The sequence below is a fragment of the Montipora foliosa genome, chromosome 5, assembly GCF_036669935.1.
Source record: "Montipora foliosa isolate CH-2021 chromosome 5, ASM3666993v2, whole genome shotgun sequence".
Taxonomy (NCBI): Eukaryota; Metazoa; Cnidaria; class Anthozoa; order Scleractinia; family Acroporidae; genus Montipora; species Montipora foliosa.
Genome location: NC_090873.1, coordinates 22,762,692 through 22,787,691, shown reverse-complemented (window position 1 = coordinate 22,787,691; position 25,000 = coordinate 22,762,692). Strand labels below are relative to the sequence as shown.

The following is a 25,000-nucleotide window of genomic DNA, read 5'->3' as shown; positions in this document are numbered from 1 at the left end:
GCCAAGAAGGGACATGGATGGACAAAACTGGAGAGGATTGAAATGGATTGAATTTGGATAAATTGAAAAACGTCGGCCCACCTTTTTTCAAATTTATATCAGTCAATATCAAAATGTCATTTACACAGCTGGAAAATCATTCTCAGTTGTTACGAGGCCGTGATTTTGCAAATGAAAGACTATTGCTCTGCCAATTTGACGTTTAGAGCTCATAACTAACAAATTTAAACAAAATTACTTAAAATAGCGTGACCTAGCCCCTTTAAACTCTTATTGAAGGCCGGAATCTTCGCAGCATTTAAATGTTTGAAAATTCCGTCATGTTACTTGACCTGTTTCCAAGGATTTGCGTTTTTGTGCCCAGTTCTCTCACGCGTGCGACTCGGGCATCCGTAGTTGTTACTCAGCTCTATCAAGCCAACACATGAAGCAAAGAGTGCCCGCGAGCATAAGAATCTACTCAAAAAGCAAGTTGTCGTTTTTCTTCTCGTTTAAGACATTTATTCGTGTTGTTCTGCATTTTTTTCTGAAATGGCAGTTTCGATTAAAAATGGTTTAACAAACTATCTATAATTGTTTTATCTACAATGTAACACCTCACACCGATACCCAATGAAACCGTTAACGGCAATGGAAAAAAAAGCTACACGAAGCTAACAAAGTTTGAGTGAAGGCTTAACAATTAACAAACTATACTATCTCTTAAGGTTAAGAGGATGTGGTAGTGTCTAGATCCAATCGGCGCTTAAAAAACAATGGCTGGTAGCGTTCCAGCGCAAATTTAACTATTTATTTCGCGGCGTGAGCGCTTTCGCGGATGCAAAAGAATAACAAAACGCAATTCAAAAATCGGCATCGGCGACCCTTCGCTTCCACACCACTACGCACACTTCTACTCGAAGAAAATGTGTTTCCATTAGAAACGAAAACAAAACATACTAGTAAAAGTCCGCCTTGGGTTTTGGATCAGGGTAAAAAACACGAAAACTACCCGCTGATGGCAAATCAATGGTCACTGACAAGCAAGCTTAGCGTTAATCTGTTTTGATGAAATGACAAACTGTCAAGACGGAATTGGCAGCGCTTCACAATGCTTCAAACCCTTGAGACATGTAACAAAAAGAAATCCGCGGAGAAAAAGACAATCATTAATGTTACAAATTGACAAATCTTTTGTTTTGTCATCAATACAAACGCGAGGACGTGAAATGCAAGGCCTCCAAGCTGTTCTTTTGTTTTTAAACAGACGAATCTTCAAAAGAAAAACAAACCAAAAAAGGATCAACATCAAAGCACTGCAGTAAACTCTCTTCACATCCTCGAAAGCATAGTGCTGCGGAAACATTGGTCAGCCATAATAATACAAAATGCCGCAAAAAGGTTACATAACATCGAGTTTTAAGCGTGACATGGAACCTTGTACAATTGGTCTAGCCTGATTCTCGGACGGGTCAGGTCGGTCGAGGAGAGAGTGTGTCAGGGGCACCCAACGTCAATTTTCGGAAAATATCTGTCCGGAAGACGATTTGAGATCTAGAATTTTCGGAACCTTTGTTGTAAAATTCCTTGCTTGCCTGCCTGTCCTAGGATTTTCGAACATCTAAAACATGGTATAATTGCCCATTTTTTACGGATTTTTACTCTAAAAAGGTCACCTAGAATTTTCGGGACCTTTTTTTCTGGCTGATATTTTCGAAAAGGTAAGTTTTGATCCCCATAACTTTCGGGGAATTTAGGGGATAAAAATATGCCTATATCTACCGTTTAACTAAGAAAATACGTTTAACAAGTTTTGAACTATATTCTCGTTGGGTGTTCCCGGAGTGTCTCCGCAAGCGACCTCGAGCCCGTTTCTTGAAAGTCCCGAAACTTTTCGGGTTCCACAACTCCCTGTGTATCTAAAGGAAAAACAGATTCTTACGTAAACAATTTCCACCATTTGCTTTTAGTTCTCTTAAAAACATGCTAAAAGACCAGCTTTCTAAAACAGGAGGATGGAAGTTTCACAAACAACTTTTCAGACTCGAAAAGTTATCGAGACTTTCCAGAAACAGGACCCTGGACCTTCTGAAAATCTGGCTACAATCGGTCTAGCATATCTTTAGATCTTGGTGCCACACTCAAAGCTCCTCGTCCAAACGGCCTTTTCGCGCATGCCGAAAAGGCCCGTTAACTAGTGGTTGTGACCAGAAATGGACCCACCAAGAATTAGGTTTGAGCCTTATTGATGAATGTAAAACAATCACGTCGAAATACCACGACAGGGAAGGAAAAACGCTTTGATTTGACTAAGACGAACGGTTTGATGTGGGGCAATATGCAGCTTGAGCTTTTCTCTTTTCGAGAATGATGTTTTTCCTGACACTGACGGGCGGCACTATGTAACTAATAATTTTCGATTCCAATAACCTCATCTGGCTAGACTAGCGGTATAGCGAACATTATGCTCCTAAATCCGTGTTTGACACACTCATCTTTGAGCACAATATTCTTTCCATAAATCAAAATTTGTGTCATCAAAGTGAAACGAAAACCTGAAATTGACGAATCCATTCTGGTCAACTTACTGAAAGCTTACATATAAATTGAACCGTCTTGAAACAAATAATAAGATTTATCAAGAAGCAAGCAACTGGTTCGAAAAAATGTGTTCACAAAAGCAAACCTTTCTAACGACACACCTGAAATTCACACTCTCGTATAGTTTAATAAATTACAATTACTCCTAAAAATACCTCCCTCAAGCCCTCAGTAGAACAATATGCTTATACCAAATACAAACGCTTAAGGTGTTACATTCAGAACTAAATTAACCCACCCTTTACACTGACTAAATGAAAATTATAGCACATCAATGTGACAAAGTTGGCTTAAACTTCTTTAACGGAATCTACAGAAATACGTTGCGATCAGTCGCAAGCGGGCACGGACAACTTCAAATTCACAGATTGGGCACACACCTCCGACCAATCAGTAATAAATAAAATTAACATATTTTCCCAATTGCCTACAGGCGTTTTCCCAAGCATTTGTACCGCGGCACACACAATTTTTTTTTTCGTGCTCTCATTGGTTCGGTTACTGGTCTGCTCGGACATGATCGACCAGTAAAAAGCCATCATTAAGTACAAAAATGGCTCGTTGCACATTGAGTGAAAGTTATTTCCACACATTCCAATAAAGAAGTTTAACAGAAACGTTTTGCAACACTAGTTGGAATCTGCCTGCAACAAAAACGATGTAGCTACCTTCTAACAGGTCGTTAAATTCAAGTTGCGCGAGAGGTGTTGAACATTTCTCTTGTGGTAATTTAATCCCAAAGGAAGAAAATGATTATCACTCACTTCCCACGGGAGATAAACGGTTTTGGTTTGTCGCTGTTTTTAATCCTGGTGCCAGTTTCTCGTCAGCCCTGGAAAGCCATTAGCAAACCTGTTAATCTTGACATAATTTGAAGCGGCGTAAAGACAAAAAGTAATTGCAAAGCTTTACGTCATGAATGTACAAAGGGGATTATGGATACCGGCCTAACATTTAATATGACAGAAAAGGTTCGCATGTGATAAAACGAGGTAAACCGGAACATCCCGAATCACCGAAATATAAAGAAATAAAAAATAATACAATAAAATAGTATAAAGAGTTCGCGCTTGGAGTTCGCTATCTTGGTTATTTCCCGACCAGAATATCGCTACAGAGGTGCTGCTCCGAACATGGAAACAATGTCAAATCATCTACAACCAAAGTCCGGGTCGTAATCAACTGGATCGTCAATGATTTTTTGTCGATCAAGTAGCGACTCGGACGAGGAGCTTTCTCAAAGCGTATTTTGGGTTTAACTTATGAACTTTTTATCCTCATGATGGCACCTCGCTTTTCAAAAAAAAAAAAAAAGAGAGAGAGATGCGTTCAGGACTAAAAACTGAGTCCCAAGCGAAGTCCTATTCACCGTTCCACACGTTGGGAACAGCGCGCCTGTAACGATGAGCTGGTCAGCGGAACACCAAGAGCGTGAGCTAAGGAAGGCGCCAACCTACTATTACTACTACTACTACTACTACTACTACTACTATTATTATTATTATTATTATTATTATTATTATTATTATTATTATTATTATTATTATTATTATTATTATTATTATTATTATTACTATTATTATTATTATTACGGATCACTATAATCATCATTACTGCTGGCACCAAGGGATGTTCCCGTTTTCCTACTTTTAGCAGATGCCAAAGGTACGGGGCCATCGAGAAACGTACACCAAGGAATGACCGGCTTGAAAATTCACCACCTTCCCACCCTACCCCTGACAAGGACAGAGGAGGAAGACGGAGCAGTGGATGAGACTACAAGTAGTCTCACCATAATTTTTCCCAGTTCAAAACTACGAGATTTCTTATAGGAAAGAAATATTTGACAGAGCAACCAATAAACCTGCTGAGATATCCAACACCTGTGCCAGAAACAAATGAATATCGAGTGAAACAAAATTGAACAATGCTTGCGTGGTTTCCGCAGACAACAAACGTAACAGTCGGACCGCAAATCACTAAAATCCCAAACTACATGTACCAATGATTTTCGCTGGTCATTTACATTGTGCTCTTTACATACAGAGATTTGTACATAAATACAAGATTCAACGTGAGGGGAGTAACAGCCAGGGTTCCATTTGAGTGATACAAAGTTCTGGAACCCTGAAGTCTCATGCAAACATTGCAACAACGTTGCCCAACGTTAGAAAGTTGTTGGTTGACAATACTGTCCACACAAGAAAATTTTTTTTTGACATTTTTTTTTGCTCAAATGAATGAGAAAACTACCTTGAAAAAAAAAATACTTGCTGAAAAGCTAGTGTACCAGGTTTTTTTTTTTTTTGCAAATGGCAGCAAAAAATATCTCCTGCAAAAAAATTACTTCGTGTGGAAATAATCAAAGGTTGAAATGTTTTTCTGAGATTCAAGGTTTCTCTGCTGTCTAAAGTAAATGGCCCATGTCCGAGTTTCCGTCTGTCTCCGATTGACAGCAAGTCTTGGTGCAGGAGTATTGGAATGAACATGAGTTTGATTTGCACAAATAATGTTCTTTTGAATGGTTTTGCATCAACACTTACTCTTCAAGCAAGACAAACTGCAATTCTGAAATGGGTTATTCTTGTGCGCAGACAGATACTTGTTACTTAAAAATTGCCAAAAAATGTGCTTGTGTGAACTAGACTGAAGCTTATTTAACAGTTGGTCTTGTCATGGCAATGACTCCCTGATGAGATTATGTTGTTTGTATACAGTAGTTATATTGCAAGTCAACGAATGGTACATGTACATTTGTCTGTAAGGGTTCAACGTACATTTTCACAATGAAATTTTATGAGGGGTTGTCAAAAGTGGCCGGCTACAGTGTACCAGCAAAAATTACCCACCTACTTTTCCTTTTTTGGACGGATTCTCTACTGCATTGTTTATTAGAAGATACTCCATTTTGGTTATTTTCTAAAAGGCAGACAACCCTGACCTGTGCATGATTGGATTAGGTTACATAAATTGTGAAATATTTCAAGGCCTTTCTACTGAATTATAAAAGAGTAAAATTATTGCATGCATATAATAATAATAATAATAATAATAATAATAATAATAATAATAATGATGATGATGATGATGATGATGATGAGTAAGGTAAAATTCAAATTATTTTTCACCGAAGCTACATCTTAATTAAGTGAATAAAGCAGCTTTTAATGGCATGTGAAAACTCCAAGTTATCTTTTGAATGCTAATCAGAAGTTGAAACATGCAAAACCTTACCACTATCTTTGCTGTCATAATGCTTCCTGCATTCCAACTCAAATTTATGACCTTCACCTTCTTACCGAAAGCAAGGGCAGGTGGGACAAAACATACAAATTGTCATGGTACAAAATGAAGTTCAGTGCTTGAACACTGCTACAACAGTGCAGGATAGTAGATGTTAGTCCATGATGGTAAAAAAGAACCATTTAATTCCATTTGACCACCAACTACTGTATACTAGTGCACTACATTCAACTATCAAATTGCATTAATTTTGCCTTGAAGGTATTAGAATTCTTCATGATAGCTCAAGATAGTTTTCTCGTTGACAACCTGCCCAATTACACTGTACATGTATCAATGATCATTGATAAGTATTACATTTTTATTCTTGGCACTTTCATGTGGCTGGGCAAGGGACCCGTTTCTCGAACGTCCCAAAACCTATCCCTCTGTATCTTCATAACTTCAAGAGAGGGGTTTTGAGTAATCAATTTTTTCAATCATTTTGCTTTTAGTTATCTTGAAAACATACTGAAAGTCCAGCTTTTAAAAACAAATGGATGGCAGGTTCACATATTAAAGGCTTTTCTGGTCCGAAAAGTTATTGGGATTTTGGGAAACGGGTCCCAGGCTCTTAAAGCTCACACAATCAAGTCTCAGCTAACGTAACCATGCAAAAAATAATATTAATTACTTGACGACAGTGGATGACGCTAAGGGCAAAAGTCTTGGAAGTGCCAACAATGAATTATGACACCCTTTAGACAGCCCCACAAAATTAATGCTACAAGAACATGAAGGGTTTTGAAAGGTTTTCTGTCTTCTCTTTGTAGTGACGTAGAATTCACACGGGGTTTGGCCTAAAGACAGCCAATAAAAAGCTACTCTATTCAAAATGATAACTTAAACAAAAGTAATGATAAACAAGATAAAAATCACTTCCTTCCGACAATCATTATTGCTAATCTACAAGTGGCTGGCTATAAAAATGAAGGAGGAAAAATGAGACCCCGCCAACATTAGCGGATTGAATAAAAAACAAGTCTCATAGGGACTTGACTCTTGAAAATGGCTTACATCAAGTCAGCCTTTTTACACCTTTGTTACACATATACAATAATATTAAAGTGGGATTAGAGCATGGAACACACTACCTTGGATGATGGGTACCTGGCAAGTAGCCATAGACAGGCACACCATTGCTGAAACTGAGGGCTTCAAATTCCACAAGGAGGGATTGATGATCAGATGGAAAATGAGGGTGTGGCCACCCAATGATCTTGTTTTCTTTGATGTATTGTTTACTGACAGAGCCAAGGACCCCAACTGGAACAAGGAGGTCAGATGTGAAATAAATGTAATCAATCACTCCAGTGAATGAGTACGTCAGGTTGCTGTATGACATCTGCTCCTCAGAGTAGGCTCGCTCAAGCTTAAAGCAATGGGTTAGATCACCAGATTTCTCACCATTCTTGCCATTGCTGAGGCGTGACAAGAACCCTTCGTACTTCATGTCCAGGAAATCTCCATGGTCACTCCGCACCCTACCCTTGTCTAGGAACTCTATTACACCAGAGTTTGGCAATGAGTTCAGATCTCCACAGCACACCAATGGAATGGATTTGCTGGGTGGTGTACCATTTTTACCTTGGAATAAGATAAGGCATGTTATTAGGGACAACAGATGAAATACAGGGATATTACTTTGTAGTTTGTAGGATGATAGCAACTGTTATAATATGAAATGACATGGAAAAATTACATTATTTTATGCCATTAGTATTGACGGTGATGATTATCACTGCAACACTATTAAACAATCATTATTGTCCCGTCTGCCATATTATTAGTACCACTTGATTTGCATACAACTCAAGTATTATACGTAGCTACATGTACTCTACTACCAGAAATTCAGGATATGCGTGCCTTTCCCAATACAGTTGCCATTGTAATAATTATCATACATTGTACTTAAAAGCCCTGGTAACTGCTATAGAGAGAAAGGGATGAAGGGAGACAAATAAAATTTAGCAGCTACAGTATGCACTCCATTGCATTCTAGATAAGTTTCTCAAGCAGGCTTTACCCATCCCTTATTTCTTCAGGTCCTTGACCCTCGACATCTTCTTATCTGGAACACTGGTTGTGGTTAATCTTGTGCATATTGATGAGTTTCAAAGCATCGTTTAACCACGTATGAGCCCATTCTTACCTCCTTGAACCATAAATCCAGGATTTATTTCCTGCATGATGTTCATCAGCTCATGCATAAGCATAACCGTTTGGATTAATTTCACATCCTTGAATTCAGGATCCCAGTGAATGTGGACATTAGAAACAAGCACTTGCTGTCTAGGCATACTCATGTCATTGGTGTAATTAAGGTAGCCTTCTTTGAGCTCTAGAAGTGCAGCAATGCCGATGTTGTCTTTTGTCATGACCCTGTTCAGCATGTCGTCGGCGCCTGAAGCATTTGCCATGGCTAATTGGTTGAACTCAATAAGGTACTCTTTAACAAAGGTAAATCTAGAATGACAAAATTAATATTCATCTGTAAGGTAAAATGCATAAGTTTAACGTTACTGTTGCAATTATTGTTTTTTTTTTCCCCTTTTTCCTCTAATATATGTTGGCATCTGAATTGTTTTCAGCAGTATTTGGTATAATAGACCCAATCCACAACTCAATGAGGAAACCCGATTTAAATCTCATGGGGTTAAGATTCTTCATGTATTGTATTTGTATTATAACGTAGCATTCACATTTGAATGATATGGGAATACATGTACCTGGAACAAAACATTCATTATTTTGTATTCCCAAAGGGTTTGAATTAGGAACAACAACGAGTTACATGTAGGCAATTTAGATTACTGAGAGGTTGTAAGCAAAAGCATTTTTATTTTTAAAATCAACAATTGGGTGTAAAGATGCAAGTAACATACTTAGATGTTCTATAGAATATTGCACATCCATCCACATATTTGCGATCTTCTTCTGTCATTGTTCTTGCTCTTGACTTTGGACTAAAGATTCCATCATAGCCATGTTGTTGCAGTTCAGGAAGAAAGAAATTAAAGAACTGCTCTGTTTCAATTTCCTATATTACAAACAGACATCCCATATTACAACCAAAACTAATAAAATACTTGTTGTCATTAAGACCACTTTGTTAGTATACATGTATATAAGTCAACAACGAGTATCAAGTAACAGTAACAGTATGGTTGGAGAGAACAGCACCTAAGCGAAATCCACTAATAAACGACTCTTTAACTTGTAAACTTGTTCAATATTGTTGGGGGCTTTCGTTGCGTTACCTCCTGATAGCACATGGAGACTGGGACGCAATGTTAATGCTGGGTTAACTAATTACTTTGCATACGGAACCCCTGCCTGCAGTGCGTGTGGCAGTCAAAAGTGAGCTACACTGTATTATGTCAATCATTTTCTCTTTCATCAGAAACAGTGCATTTCTGTTTGCAAATGACCTTGTTGTTGATCTACCCACATATAAATACATTATCAATACAGTTTTGACGTCTTCTTACACTTGATTTGAAAAATTTATACATGTATCATACTGAATTGGCTTAAGATACTTAGAAAAAGCACAAATAACAGCCTCAGCACAACAGCTGACCAAAGAATGGCCGCTCACTGGCAACCCAGTTTGGGCACCAATTGAAAGTTTGTTGACAAAAAGGTTGCCACAAAATCTTTTAAATGGTTTTCTGGTCCTTTAATTGCAAACAATATTGATGTGACGTCGGATAGCACAGTTTTTCCCGCTCGCTGAATTCTGATTGGTCAATTTAAATTTCAGTAGCCCTCGCTGTATGCACGGTAATTCTGGGCTCTTGAAAAATTGTCTTGGGCTACTAACTTTTAATGTTGGAGGCCCAAAGACTTCCCGGAAAATGTTCTTAGGCAGCAACCTTGGAGTGCAATACGGAAGTTGCTATGGAAACAAAGCGATGGAATGATTTTGTTCATTATAATTATAATAAATAAATAATAGTATGAACTTGCTCATGCATTTTGTGATTTATGGTCACTCATGATATTTGAAAGTTCTCAAATTGCACTCACCATAATTTTGGGAACTTTCAAAACATCACTCGTGCCCATATTAAAATCACGAAATGCACTCATGTTCACATGAGTTCCTGTACATGTACATTGCAAGACAGACTGCACTGTACCTGCAAACTGAGAATGTCAGCACCATAATGAAGGATCTCCTTTAATATTGTTGCTTTTCGGTACTCCCAGTTTAAGGCCCATGATGGACAGTAACCATAAATTTGACGTGTACAATACTTGTCGCAGAGCACATTATAGCACATAACACTAAATGTCACTAAATGAAAAAGATAGCAATCAACATGGGAAATCATAATGGTACATGCCAATGCACACTTATTCATGCACAAGCATTGGTACATCCAATTCAAAAATTCATATTTATGGTGGCTCAAAAGAGCTTCAACAATTGGGAGGGAATGTTCTGTTTACAGGATTAACCCTTTCACTGCCGAGGGCTCCCCGTAAGACAGAGTAAAATCGTCTGGCGTTAGACAGAGTAAAATCGTCTGGCGTTAGACAGAGTAAAATCTATAAGTGTCAATTTGCATTTTTGGCGGTGAAAGGGTTAACTCTACAACACTGTTTCATGTAATGGCAATGCTATGGTACCAAATAAAACAACAAGAATTGCTTAGCAAGATGCACTCATTAGTGATGTATACATTATGTTACCAAGACAACAAACGAGTCATCTAAAAACACCCTATACAGTGCTGCTCAAATGACACAGATGCAAAATTCACACACAATACGAGTGTAGCCCTTTGTTATTCACAACCATAATTTTTCTTTTCCTGTTATTGTTTACGTAGACAAAAGAACAAATTGCATGGCCGCCAACAAGTTGAGAATTTACATAAGGCACTGTCAATTTCGATCGGCTAATGCCGACAATTGTTGTATTTGACACCCTTTTGGCAATCTTGTCTGACCTCACTGTCATGCTGAAAATTCACACCAAAAATCGTTCTTTACAGCTGTATTACAACAAAACTGTTGTTCTGTCAATTTTCCTCCCATTTATTCCCAGTTCTCGACTTTCTCCTATCAAGGCTCTTCATCATCATCTGCACCTTAACACCCTCAGTCAGTCTGATTTTTTGTTCTCTGTTAAGTCGGTAGCTTCCACATCCCCCCATGTTCTCGCATATCATCATTTTTCTCCCTTTTTTCTAAGGTCATCACAGCCATTGGTTTGGATCCCACACAAGTTTCCCCTATAGTTTCTGCAGGAGTGGTGCAACTTTTGCATTCGAGTGTCATTAAGTTTCAAGGGGATTGGGGCAGCGATGCTTATTATTTTGGTTTATCTAGAGATGTCTTCAAAACAGAAGTGACACACTGCAAACTCAATTGCTTTGCAGATCGGGAGTCTTCACTCATCTTAATTCTTTTCCTCTACCTCTTGTTCCCCTTGGCATTGGCAGTTTTATTGTCAAATTCGTTCATTCTGTTTGTTGTGTGACAATAAACTCTTGTTTGCCAAACTCCTTGTGGTCTGTGATAAATGTGAACGATTGTAAATTTCGATGTTAAAAGGCTTTCTTGTGCGCCATTTGTTGATAGGTTATTTCTCTAACAGTAAACTTGATAATGTTTTTGGCTTTAAAACAGATAACAAGCCGGAAGGACTTTGCACCATTTAAGGCCCACCTTCAACTGACAGGCTTTGCGAGCCGTGGAACAATTTCATATCTGAAAATCCTGCCAAAGCTGAAATTCATCCAGTCGGATCCAAACAAACGGTCAAAAAGCCTGTCGGTTGAAGGTGGGCCTTTAATTAAAATAAGCTTATGCTCATAATAATTTTTGCCCTTTTAATGACGTGGCGACCAGCAATTAATTATTTTCACATTCACCACATTATTTGCATCACAGATGATTGAGAGTATCAAACCAAACACAAGGCAACAAAGGAAGACAATGAGAATACTAATGAACCTTTTTGCATGTGCTGACGCACATCTACAATTTTTTAGATGCGTTCAAGTGTTTTGCGTATGCAAACACTTATAACTAAAAAAAAAAAACTCAGTGACCCCTGTTTTTGATCACTGGAAATTGATTAGCAGGCTAAGATAAAACTCCCTGCAAAGTTAAAATAAATTCTCTGGCACAGATTCAGAGCCACCTTAAATTTTTTCAATTTGTGAAGGTGGCTATGAGTCCACTCCAGAGAATTTTTTTAAAACTTTGCCAAAAGTTATATCTTAGCCTGGCTATCTCTTTTCAGCTATACAAATTGGCGCTCACCGAGTCTGCTTTTTAGATGCAAGCGTTTCAAGAAAAAACATAGGGTGTTTTTACATGGCTGTTTTGTTACCATGGTGACTTATTAAGTCACATCAATGAGTGTATCTTGTTAAGAAATTATTGACGTTTCAGAGAACTCAGCTACTTTTTTTCCCAAGATTGAAGTAATTGAAGACAGATTCTTTGAAACCTACATGTAAAATTAAAATTCATTTTGACAAGAACAACATTTGGTTAGTCTACTCAAACCAGCTGCCAACTTCAGATTTTATTGAAACCCATGCAATGTGTTGTTGATCTGATACCAAAAAACTAGTGTACTCACTGGAAGCATTCCTAGTTCTATCTGGCTGCAATGAAATCCATTGCCTATCCGGTGGCCGAGGGCAAACTACAACCAAAAGAAGATCCACAAGTTATTGTATGTTTACTTGGTGATAAGTTTCAGTAATAAATTATTTACTAACAAGAAGTGATTTAGAAAAGCATTTGACTATAAAAAATTGTGATAAAACATTTCTTAAAATAATTTTAAGATAAAAAAATTTGCTAAAAAATTGCTAAAAAGCGACGACGTTTCGACATTAGCTAAACGTCATTATCAAGTCAAAGTATGTTTGTGAGTTTCGGTCTATAAATACTAAAAAAACAATAGCTGATTAAAAGCTGTAACGTGGGTAAATAATAATTAAAAAATTAAACAAAAAGTTTTGCACGTATGGAGTCCTGGCACTTTTAAGAAAGTGCCAGGGCAAATTTGAATGTCTAGTATTTGAAATGCTCTTCATCAAGAATCTTACGCCCAATTTAAATACCCAGACGGACTCCATACGTGCGAAACTTTTTGTTTAATTTTTTAATTATTATTTACCCACATTACAGCTTTTAATCAGCTATTGTTTTTTTTAGTATTTATAGACCGAAACTCACTAACATATTTTGACTTGATAATGATGTTTAGCTAACGTCAAAACGTCATCGCTTTTTAGCAATTTTTTAAGCAAAAATTATCATTATCTTAAAATGATTTTAAAAAATGTTTTATCGCAATTTTTTATAGTCAAAATTATTTACTATTCCTATTATATGGCAAGCAATTCTCAGGCTAAATGGAGCACCCTGATTGGCTGGTTATCAGTCAGGATTTTACAGTACGGATCATTACCATGGAAATGGTCCGTTTCCATATTTCCATATCTCCTGGGAAATTCAAGTTGAGTGAAACAGAAAAAGTTTTTTAAAAGCAGGATTTAATTTCTCATCAATGCAGTACAATATTATCATTGTAGCAAGTGGGATTTAGTTTTTCATGTAAAAGGTTACCGTCCAAAGTTCACTGATGGAAGGCAAAGATTACGAACATTCACCAAGAGGGGAAGTGTCCAGTCGCTCAGACAGAAACGATGCCATATAGTAAACTTACTATCCTCGGGACCTTACTGGGGAATATTGGCCGTTGGTTGTTTTTGTATGGGCCTTGTGCTCTCTCACAACCTCATGCCAACATTCCCCAGTACAGCCCTCGCTCTCAGATAGTAAGAGGTTATTATCTGAAGTTGTTATAAACCACACAGAAATACTGTAACCTACAGGCCTGCCTGCCTGGCTCCATTAGCAAGTAACAAGCAATCCATTTTTTGTTGGGGACACTTTGCATAGATCATTGGTTGGGCCTTGTCTCATCACCATAACACGACTCATCAGGTTGTAGATGTAAAAAATAAAATTTATAGCGGAGCTCCGCACGCGCCAAAACTTTGCTTTAAACTTTAAGCTGCTCATTACTCATTTGACACTATTTAAATTTCATTTTTTCCCAGAGGCCAAAACTTAAGGAAAAGGAAAATAATGAAGTATTCAAACCAAGACAAAAGGATATCACCACAAAATTTGCCTGTCAATAGCAGACAATACATGTACCGGTAACTCAGTTTTCAACCCCTAAACGTTCACTAGCAGCTTACATGTATTTCACAAAATCTTACATTAACACCTTGCATCTAGCATACATGTACTCCACACTGTTCATGGTTGCTGATTAAGATAATAAAATTAATGATAACAAGAAACATCCTCCTTTTAAGTACAGTATGGCAGCATCCTTTCTGATAAATTCATCCTTTCATGCTGTACGAATCTTGAATCTCGTACTTAATGTACCTGTAACTGGACAATTTAAGCAATCATTACTTATTACAGGCAGCTTCAATGGGATTCGAACCCATGACCTCTGCGATGCTGGTGCGATACTCTAACAACTGAGCTACGAAGCCACTCAGTTGGGAGCAGGTCAATTTGTTGGACTCATGTGTTGTAATGAAAGGACTCAATGAATGACATGAATGCATACTTGAAGAGACGGTCAGAGATCAGAGAAGTTGGCAGTTGTATCTTTTATCGCTCCCGCTCGATCTAAGTAAATCGATTGACTTATTTTCCAAATCGTTTTAGCATAACTTCAATTACTTCAATTTGATTACTTTCTTATGCCTGACAAAAAGAAAAATCAGAAAAAAGTAAGCTCCCCATCAGCAGAAGCCGTAGAATTTGAACTACCAGAGATTTCATCAAGCAGTGCAGGAACGGATGTTCAAGACTCTTATGGATTCTGTATTCACTAATATTTCTTTTCGGATTGATGGCATAGTCAAAGATGAACTGCAGATCTTAGGGCAAGTCTGCAGTTCAGCCAAAACAATATATCATAGCAACAGGAGAAGATCATATCAATGGACACCGATGTCTCCAGTCTTCAAGAAACTGTCAACAAATATTTCCAGAAGACCATTTATCTGGAAAATCAAAGTGAATGAGTTAGTGAAGAATCCTAATGAACTATGGAAGGGAAAATTAAGAACGTGATTGCTGAGAAATTGGACCTTGATCCTGCTCCTGAGATCGACCAAGCTCATTGTACTGGTCGTCATACAAGGCAAGATGGAACCTCGAAACCGAGAAATGTTGTACGCAAATTCACTAGCTACAAAGCAAAAGAATCCATTTTAAGCAAAGCAAGGAGGATTAAACTTGAGGGAAGTAGTATCTTTAAATATCTGGCTGAAGAGACTATGGCAAAGAGAAGTTCTCAATTGCTGCAACTGAAGCAAGCCAAGCAGCAAGAAAAGACTGCCTACTTCTCTCTACATAAATCAATAATTAGAGACAGACCGAGCGATTCTGGTTCAATGACCTCTCCTCTGTCAAATGAATGACCAGTGTATCACATAACTTGTCTAACGTTAAATCTCCTTGTGGCATATGCCAAAAGTGGGTAATTAACAGGCATACATGTAATCGAGCACTTCAGTGTGGTAACTCCCTATGTTTCATTCACTGCAAATGCTACAGCTTAACCTTTTCGGATTATCAACAGCTGCAACTAAGTAAGGTAAGGTTTTGCAAAGCACATGTTGTACATGTATGTGTTGCAAATATTTTTTTCCTTTTAGTTCTTTAATGGGGAAATAGTTTTTCAGTGAGTGATAAACCCATTGACTCCCAGGGGTTCCCCATTGACGAGTAAAATCGTCTGGCGATAACACTAAGTCTGGCCGGTTTCGGCTGTTTGGATGCCAATGGGTTAAATGATTTTGAATTCTGTACTCTCGTTAACATGACGAAGCTTTCTGATATTGAATTGCTACCTTCCCTTGATATAATGTCTACAATATCTGGCTTAAATAGTCTAGATATGTCTGATATTGAGTCAAACATATCTAATCCTATCAATTCTAAGTACTATTTTCCTTCCAATTTTGAAAAACTACAAGTAACCCTACAAGCTTCCAGTTCTTCTTTCTCCCTATTTCATATTATTCTAAACAGTCTTGACGCCCATCGAAGTGATTTGCAGACTACACTCGCATCCTTGAACTTCCCTTTTCATAATTTTTTATTATAGGTATTAGTGAAACCAGGGAAAACATTTCTACAGCCTCACTCAGTGAGGCTGTAGAAATGTTTTCCCTGGTTTCACTAAGAGATGTATCCCCAAAAATTTGGGGGTCCATTGCAAAATTTTGGGGGTCCAGCTAATTAATATTCAAGAATTAATATGCGATCTATTGCCTCTTAATTGCTGTTGCAGTACCCTTTCAGATTTCTAATTGCACAAAAATAAAGTCTTATCCCTCCCAACGAATATGTACTTAAAATGATCAATTTCTTTGAAACTGTTGTGCCTGTTGATTCATCGATCAAAATGTATGCGCTGTCAAAGCTCCATCGATCACATAGAAATCCGTATTCTGTAGGAACTGTTGGCTCCAGTTGATAAATGATCTAGATCTCCACAGAAAAAAAAAACAGAACTGAATCTCAATTTTCCGTAAAAGAGCATCATTTATTTTAACTACACTTTAGGCGTAATTTAGGAACAAAAGAGTAAACAAATGTTAGCGATCGATGCACAGTTCATCGTCGGCCCGTGCGGCCGTGACTTCGCCATGGCCAATGTTAATAATCAAGCGATTGAATACATTCAAGTTTCATGTTCAACACGTTAATTATAACACTAACTCCGAAAAAAAGTTGCATAATTGGCAAAACAGACAAGTTACGTGCAAAACAAGAACCGAGACGACGATGACACGTGCGCGCCCGGAATTAATTTTTTTATCAACAGGGTCGCACAAAACAAAAATTTAACATACTTTGCCTTTGGATTCTCTGTTATTTCGCTCACGATAAGCGAACTAATGCTTGAAATTTACTTGGAAAGCATGCAACAAACTGAACTTCGACCGAAATGTTTTATTATCACTGGAGGCAGATCGAAAGTGTCGCCGATTGTCTCACGTAAAAAACAGCTCCGATCATGTCACGCAACACGTGCGAATTCAAAACTCGACTTCTGAAGCTGGACATAATGGTTGACAAAATGAAATTATTGGACTACAAAAATCCGAAAATAGCAGCTAACCTTGAAATTTAAGGAACTCAATCATTTCTCCGTTGTGAGAAATGGGAATGTTCAATTTCCTTGTGAAATACGCCGTTCGAATGTTTTTCCTGGCGTTGGCAATTTGCATAAACATTGGGACATTCCATTTTTTATCCGCACCCCCCCTATGGAAGGCATTTTTCCGACAGGTCCCTTTTGCTCTGAAATCAGATTCCGACAGGTCCCTTTCACCTCTGAAGTTAGATTCCGACAGGCCCCTTTTACTCTGAAGCTTGATTCCGACAGACCCGTTTTTGTATAGAACAAAGACTCCCGATTCCGACCCCCTAAACTGGAGCAGAAAATCCAGATTCCGACAGGGTCCTTCTTGACATTTCAAAAAATGCCTTCCATAGGGGGGGTGCGGATAAAAAATGGAATGTCCCATTCGATTTTTTTCTGCGTCCAACTGGACCCTTTGTTCCATATTCTATGCGTCCAAAAGGAAAACGAGTGCGTCCTAGGACGCAATGACGCACTCTGGATACATCTTTGCTTGAAGTACAGGCTTTAAAATCAATAACAACTTAGATGGTTTTACACTTCACTCTCCACCCTCAAAGTCTGCTGCTGGGACAGTCTGCTGCTGGTGGTGTTGTGATTTATAATACATGTAGCAAGTCTTTAAATGCCTTCAAACGAGCTGACCTGAGCATTCCTGATGACGAGTTTGAAACTGTCTGGGTTGAAATTGTTAACACTATTAATAAAAGTATTCTATGTTGCTGTGCCTATAGGAACCCTTCCTCTAACCCTGTAAGGATTAAAGAACATCTTGAACCTACATTATCTCATCTGACTAGAGAAAACAAGAATATTTTTCTTATGGGTGATTTTAATATTAACCTATTAAATTGTGAAAACAATCCTGAATAAATGATTTCCTACATGTACAAATGCTTCACTCTTATTTCTTTCTTCCTTACATTTTACAACCAACATATATCACCAAAAATTGATAATATATTTGCAAATTCATATGCCATGGATGCTATTAGTGGTAACTTAGTCCTAAAAATTTCTGATCATCTTCCTCAATTTTTGATTGTTGATGATATTAAAGTTAATTATAAAATTCTTAATTAATTTAAAAATGATTATTCTAAATTTAATGAAGACAAATTTAGCAATGATTTTTTATATATTGACTGGATGTAAGTTAAGCACAAAACCTTGGGTCACTAAAGACATACTTACTAAGATAAGACACAGCAATAAACTTTTTATTCTCAGATTAATAAGTGTAAACAGCAAAATCCTAATTTGATAGCCCTTCATAAAAAATTCAGGAACAGCGTGGTTAAGGATATTACGGCTAGTAAGACTAATTACTTAAAAAATTGCTTTTTATGTAACAAGGCTCCAAATTAACGAAAAAATCCAGTCACATTTTGCGATGAGATACAAAAATTTTGGAACAAACCCGTAAATTTTAGTCACAAAAATTGCCGCGCTGCATTGTGTTGTCAGCGGTTTAGCAAAACATATGAGCCTGCAATACTTGTGTGTAAAAAAACCGCTGAAAATGGTGCACGATCGAAGGAATGGAACTGTGCATGTAACATTGCAGCTACACTGTAAATTACTCCATTACACTATCTTCAGAGAAAATTCACAGCAAGAAACAAAATAATTTTGTCATTTATTTACTTATTTATTTTAGCAAAAGAAGCAGCAAAGTGGCAACTGCTAACCCTTTTGTTTTGAAAGAGCTAAGGAAATTTGCGACTTCTCCAGATATTTTAGCGGCAAAGGGAAAAATTTAGTCACAAATGCGACTGCATTGGTCGCAATTTCAAGCCCAGTGTAATAGTAATAATATAAAAAAATATGGTCTGGAATTAGGTCAATAAATACATGTAATATAAGCAAAGGTAAAGCTGACTTTATACCTACCCTAAATGAAAATGAAAAGATTATCGACAATCCCGCCGCAATGGCAAACATTTTAAACTACTTTTTTGTTAATGTGGGCAACAACACTGGGAAGGACATTCCTCCTGGTTACTGCTCTCCTCCCTCTTTTCTAAAGGGAACCTATTCAGAGTCTATGTTCCTCTCCGCTGTTACATCAAATGAAGTTGAGGATTTTATATCTCAAATGGACAATAACAAATCTACTGGGCCATTTTGTATCCCAGTCCTTCTGTTAAAAATACTTAAGATTCGTATTGCTCCCCTTCTTTTATCTTTGATAAATGATTCCTTTCCGTGTGGCACTTTCCATAATAAGCTTGAACTACCAAAAGTTACTCCAGTCTTTAAGGACATTCGCGCCCATTCCTACTGCACATTTTTTGGCGCATGTCACGCACACATCATGCATCGCAGACCACGAAGGTACATGTAAACACGATGCTAAAGGTGCAAACATTTTCCACAAGAATGGAACGTGAAAGCATGTGGCATTATGGGATAGTTGTGGACCCAGGTCTTCTCGGAAATGTCACACAACGGCGTGACAGTGCGAATAGACAATCGCTTTGAGAACTTCGCAGCGATTTTGCTCTCTTAAATGCTCGGTGACCCCCATTTCTCTTTCTGTAGATCACTTCCTTTTCTAATTGTGTCCATTTTAACAAAAAACAAAAAATCTTTACGTGAGAACTTACAAATATTTCGCCTTTTATGCTCTCATGCAACCGAAGTTTTCTTTCTTAGACCAATATGTATCGTTTTTCAAGGTCTATTTCACCTCAGAAAAAGACATCAGCTGCAAAAGTTTGTTTAGTTATATTAGTTATGTTGAATTGAGTACATTTACCTGATCTAAATTTCACTAATGTAGCTTTTTTATTGCTGAGAGTTGTAAGCTAAGATAGTCTGAAAATAACACAAGCTTCTAAAAGTGCACATCATGATCTCAAAAACGAGCACAGTGACCCGATCATTACCTTTCTGCGTGGCAAGTTTTAAAAAATCTGTACGTGGGAACGTTTTGGGCGTGAACGTCCTTAAGAAAGGCTCTAGACAAGACAATTACAGACCTATATCTGTCCTATCTATATTTAGCAAAATATTTGAAAAAGCTATGTATAAGTGCCTTTACAGTTATCTTGAATGTCATAGCATTCTCTACCCACTTCAGTTTGGTTTTAGGCAAAAGTACTCAACTAATCATGCACTTTTAAGAATCACTGAATCTATTTGCTACTGTACTCCACTGATAACAATGAATTTGGCTGTGGAATTTTTATTGACTTAAAAAAGGCTTTTGATACAGTAAATCATTCTATTCTTTTGTTAAAATCACACCATTATGGAATAAGAGGTGTGCCCTACTGGTTTCAATCATATCAGTCCAACAGACAACAGTTTGTGTGTGCCAATGGTCACGACTCTAATAATCTTTCTATCACTTGCTGGGTCCCTCAAGGGTGTGTTCTTGGACCCCTGCTATTTTTATTATATACATTGTATTAATGACTTGTACCTATTGCATCAGAATCACTTACTTTTCACCAATTGCTGACGATACTAATAATTATATACTGTGCATGCAAGAACCTGATTGATCTTGAACTTAAGCTAAATCATGAACTCAATGCAGTTGCTGAGTGGATGAAATCCAACCCACTGGCACTTACATGTAGTATTGTAAAAACTAGTTTCATTTTCTTTCCCTCTAAAACAACTGAAACCTTATAAGACTTTTAATCTGAAAATTAATGGGGTAAATATTCAGCAAGTATCTACAGTTAAACATCTTCGTGTTACTTTTGATGCTAATCTAACCTGGAAAAGTTACATTGATGGGGCTTTGTTTGAAACTTTCAAAAACTGTAGGCATCATCTCAAAATTGAGGTACTATGTTAATGCTGATGAATTAAAAATGCTATATACTGCAATTACCCGTGTGTAAGTTGACCTTTTATGGCCTCAAAAGAATAAGCTCCAAAAATTGCCCTCAACTTATACACGGGTCAAAGATTTAGAGCCAAGTTCCAGCTAAATAATTTATTCAAGAAACATAATGGTGTAATTGTGTTGTCTTGGGCACAGCAAACGCAGTGGAAAAGGTTGGCTTTTCATCTGGTGACAAAATACCTCAAAATGAATGTAAGCAATTCCAGTTGGAACAAAAAAATATAAACTATCCAAATCTAAATGTTGAAGATACTCACTAGCACACATATGAAATAAACACTGGAAATGTTTGGTTACCAAAGGCAGAGAGCTCAAAAAAGGCATTTCTGTTTCTTCAAATAAAGCATGATTGTTCAACTGCTTAGTAACCTGCCACAATACCTCATCATCACTCGCATTGTTTGAAAATGCTGGTTGGTAATGATTTTTTTTATTCTTTATACAAACCTGGCTGATTTAAATGCTTTTGCAAACTTTGTAGTGTTTCGTTAACGAGTTTTTTTGTTTTGTTTTGATTAATAATTATGTGAGATGTTATAAATCAAGGACCAATTAAACCTTGCACATTTTGCATCGCTTTTGAAGTCATTTTCAAAGATTGACTCCAGCTTCTGTGATGTTGTGCTTATCCTCTAAAGCCCTTTATCCCTGAACAGCGAAACAGGTTAGTTTGAGGTTTACATGCTCGATTTTCTGAGTACTTTTTCGAAACTTAAGGACAAAATGCCTGTATATACAACAACTGATGTAGCACAAAACTATTAAGCGCTTGAGGCCCTGATTTTTGTGTGTATCTGCAGTTCCAGAAATCAAAGAATACAAAATTAGTATCCCATGAATATTTAACAAAGAGAATAAGAAATTGCTTTTTTTATCATCAAAAATGGGGGGTTGACTTATACATGGGATCAACTTATTCAAGGGTAACTACGGGAATTCTCTAATTTATCCTTTTTTTACTTACGGTGTCCACGTTTGGGGTCTAACATATTCAACCTATCTAAATCCTTTGACCACTTTGCAAAAGCATTTAGTCAGGATTATGACATTTTCTGGGCATGCATCACATTCAGAACCCTTGCTCGAATCCCTAAATCTTTTAAAATTTTGTGATATAATCCATATTGAAATTCTTTCTTTTGTTTATCAGTGGTTTCATAAATTAACTCTATCTTGTTTTGCTTATTATTTCAAGCCAATATCCTCTGTTCATCCATATTATACAGGTCAATCTAATAATGATAACCTGTTTGTAAAGAAAGGCCAGGCCACAAAATATGGTCTTCGTTCTCTCTGTTTTTCGGGTGCTAAACTTTGGAATTCATTGCCTTTTGATGTAAAGCAGATTACTCCTTTTTCCAGATTCTGTCAAAACATTACGAACTCTATAACTGACAGGTATAACAAGGATACTGATATTTAATTAACTAAATTTTGTACATAATAATTATAATGTTGCATCTGTTTGAAAGTGACTGGACGTTTTTGTAGATTCATATTTTCATTGATTTGATTCTTAAGTAATTTATGTTAATATTTTCAGCAAGTTTAATTAATGTTACATGTAGTAGTTAGCACAAGAAGTAATACTTTTTAACAAAAAAATGGTATTTAACTCTATTCCTTTTGCCCATGATGTAATTAATTTGGGGCACCTACTCAATTAGTTTAAGAACTATTTAGGTGTCCCAAACTCTATGCTGCAACAACATATTATCAAACTTACTTTCCCTTCTTCTTATATTTTTGTTAAACAATGTTGTAAAATCATTCTAAGTTTATGTACATACTATTCTGTATAAGTTAAATAAAATTGGCTTCACTTGAGTGGATTATATACGAAAGAGAGAAGTTATCCTCTCACTTGTGCGAGTTATACTTGTATGAGGATAACTTCTCTCTTTTGTCTATAATCCATACTTCAAATTTACATTCATTTTATTTATGGGAACAAATAAGCCCAACAAATTGACCTTCTCCCAATAGCTGAGTTGGTACAGTAGAGCATTGCAGAGGTCACAGGTTTGAGTCCCATTAGAGCCATTTGAAATTTTCAGCTGTCTATAAGAGACACTTGCTTAAATTGTCCAACTTCTCTCTTTCATAAAAGTTTGTTTTAAACTTATTTCTTGTCAACATGCTCTAAATTAAGAATATTTCTTAGGAAGAACTGTACCATGCACATGCAGGTTACAGCTCGTTGTTGTTCCACTTCACTTTATGGCTAAAAATTGAACTGGTCAGAATGAAGGGAATAGCTTAAAGTTCAGGCCCCCAGTTGTTCAAAAGGTGGATAACGCTATCCACCGGATAAGTCACTCTCCATTGGATAGCGCAATTAGTTTTGCTACATGTATGACTTATCCACTGGTTAGAGATTTATCTGGTGGATAGCGCTATCCATCGTTTGAACAACTGGCGCCAGCCCTCTAACTTGGTCAGTAAGAGGTATAAGTACCAATACAAAATAATACTTTTTCTATGCATGACAACAGGCTTAAAAGTGTTTACTCCTAATAAAGCAATATTTAATATTAAACTAAAGAGTGCATTTACATGAATTGGTTTTACTTCCTCCAGTAATTTGCTCAGTCAATCATTAGATACTCCAAAAGAACCCAAAAAATTACTAAAGCGTGCAGTATTTTCGAAACTACACCTTTCAGTAAAAATTAACACTAACAACATTTCCGGAGTTGTGTTAATAGGAATTAAGTCACACGTTTTTCAAAAAGATGTTCGATCGCACTGAGAAAGATACTGATTATTAAGTTTACAATTTAAGAATTCCCTGAGCTTTACAAGTAGGCTAAATGATCTTATGAAAGGTTGCGATTAGATAGGGAAATTTTCGAATGCAGAAAAAATTAGGCGCAATAATGGTCTGATATTCGTTGCTAAATTGCTATTAACTGTTTAGGATTAAAATTCGCAATTTTAAGGTGCTGTTTTCGAGGTATAATTTAAAAACAGAGTTAAGATTTATTTTCAACAGGCTGATCAGTTCCCCTGCAATGGAAGCTATAACGTTTTAAGAAATTATAATGTGAAAGAACCTCGTGCAAACACACACAAAGAAAAACATTGTTCCCAAAGCAAACAATTCTATATGCTATTTTAAAGATAATACAGTAAAGGGGATAAGCACCTACTTGAAGTTTCACAGCCAAAATTTCCGAAAAATGGAACTTTCAATCAATCTTCCATGATCGAACTCCATATTGCAGTGATTTTAATTTAGAACTGACACCATAGGCTTTCGGTTTCGAAAAGGCTTCGTGCTACAAGGCAGATATTTGAAGCTTACCAGTTAAATGGTCCAACATGAGGCTCAGAAGTTTAGCTGTCCCATTTTGTTCTGCATTTATATTCAAGACATCCTGCGGTAACGGATTTCCCTGCAATCCAAGAGTTTGTAACTGGAAAAGTTTCCCCAGTTCGTTTGGCAAAGCTCTGAGGTTATTATTGCACAAAAGCAGCTCACGTAATGTGACCAGATCTCCAAGTTCGCTTGGCAAACTTCGTAGTTTATTTGACGATAGATCCAGGTGCTTGAGTTGAGCAAGTCTAGAGATTTCTGGGGGAATCTTTGTAAGATTATTGTCGTTCAAAAATAAAGCAGTCAAAAAGTCCAGCTGCCACAATGTCGGACTCAAATTACGGATCGGGGCCGTAATTTCCAGTTCGGTCCAATGAGACTTTTTCCCATTAGCTGCATCTTCGGCACTCATAAGCGTATAAGTTCTTCGAATATCATTATTTTCATGCTTTTCTTTCGGCATCTTGGACGAGTCATGACACTCTTTTCCTGAGATAATACTCCACAAAAATGGCGTACAACATGGCCACCGATTAGACCCTCTGGATCACTTGGCAAGTGACGTCATTCGTTTCCCTGAATAATTAGCATTGAGGGAAGCGGGATAACCCGTAACACCCGAGAAATAAGGTAATTCCCTTGAAATTGTTCTACTATCAAACTTTTTTGGAAACTTGTCATCATTAACAGTCATGATAAGAACATTAAAAAAATGCAATAAAAA

At 37.0% G+C, this 25,000-nt stretch overlaps 1 protein-coding gene across 1 annotated transcript; it reads right to left on the bottom strand.

Moving 5' to 3' along the window:
- Positions 1-478: 478 nt before the first annotated feature.
- LOC138003757 (CCR4-NOT transcription complex subunit 6-like) lies at positions 479-24,809 on the bottom strand. The gene is made up of 7 exons (XM_068849981.1): positions 24,265-24,809; positions 12,473-12,538; positions 10,011-10,168; positions 8,751-8,905; positions 8,018-8,331; positions 6,957-7,449; positions 479-3,412 (listed from the first exon to the last, which is right to left on the bottom strand). Exons 1-7 carry the CDS (start codon positions 24,737-24,739, stop codon positions 3,337-3,339), a joined length of 1,737 nt encoding a protein of 578 aa, XP_068706082.1. The 5' UTR covers positions 24,740-24,809; the 3' UTR covers positions 479-3,336.
- Positions 24,810-25,000: the final 191 nt, after the last annotated feature.

What these genes read in the sequence shown, in the direction of transcription:
- LOC138003757 (XM_068849981.1), bottom strand. Translation starts at nt 24,739, where the DNA reads ATGCCGAAAGAAAAGCATGAAAATAATGATATTCGAAGAACTTATACG. An exon ending in CATGTTGGACCATTTAACTG is followed by an intron (nt 12,539 to 24,264) that starts GTAAGCTTCAAA and finishes TTTTGGTTGTAG; the next exon opens with TTTGCCCTCGGCCACCGGAT. An exon ending in CCAGGTACCCATCATCCAAG is followed by an intron (nt 3,413 to 6,956) that starts GTAGTGTGTTCC and finishes ATGGCTTTCCAG; the next exon opens with GGCTGACGAGAAACTGGCAC.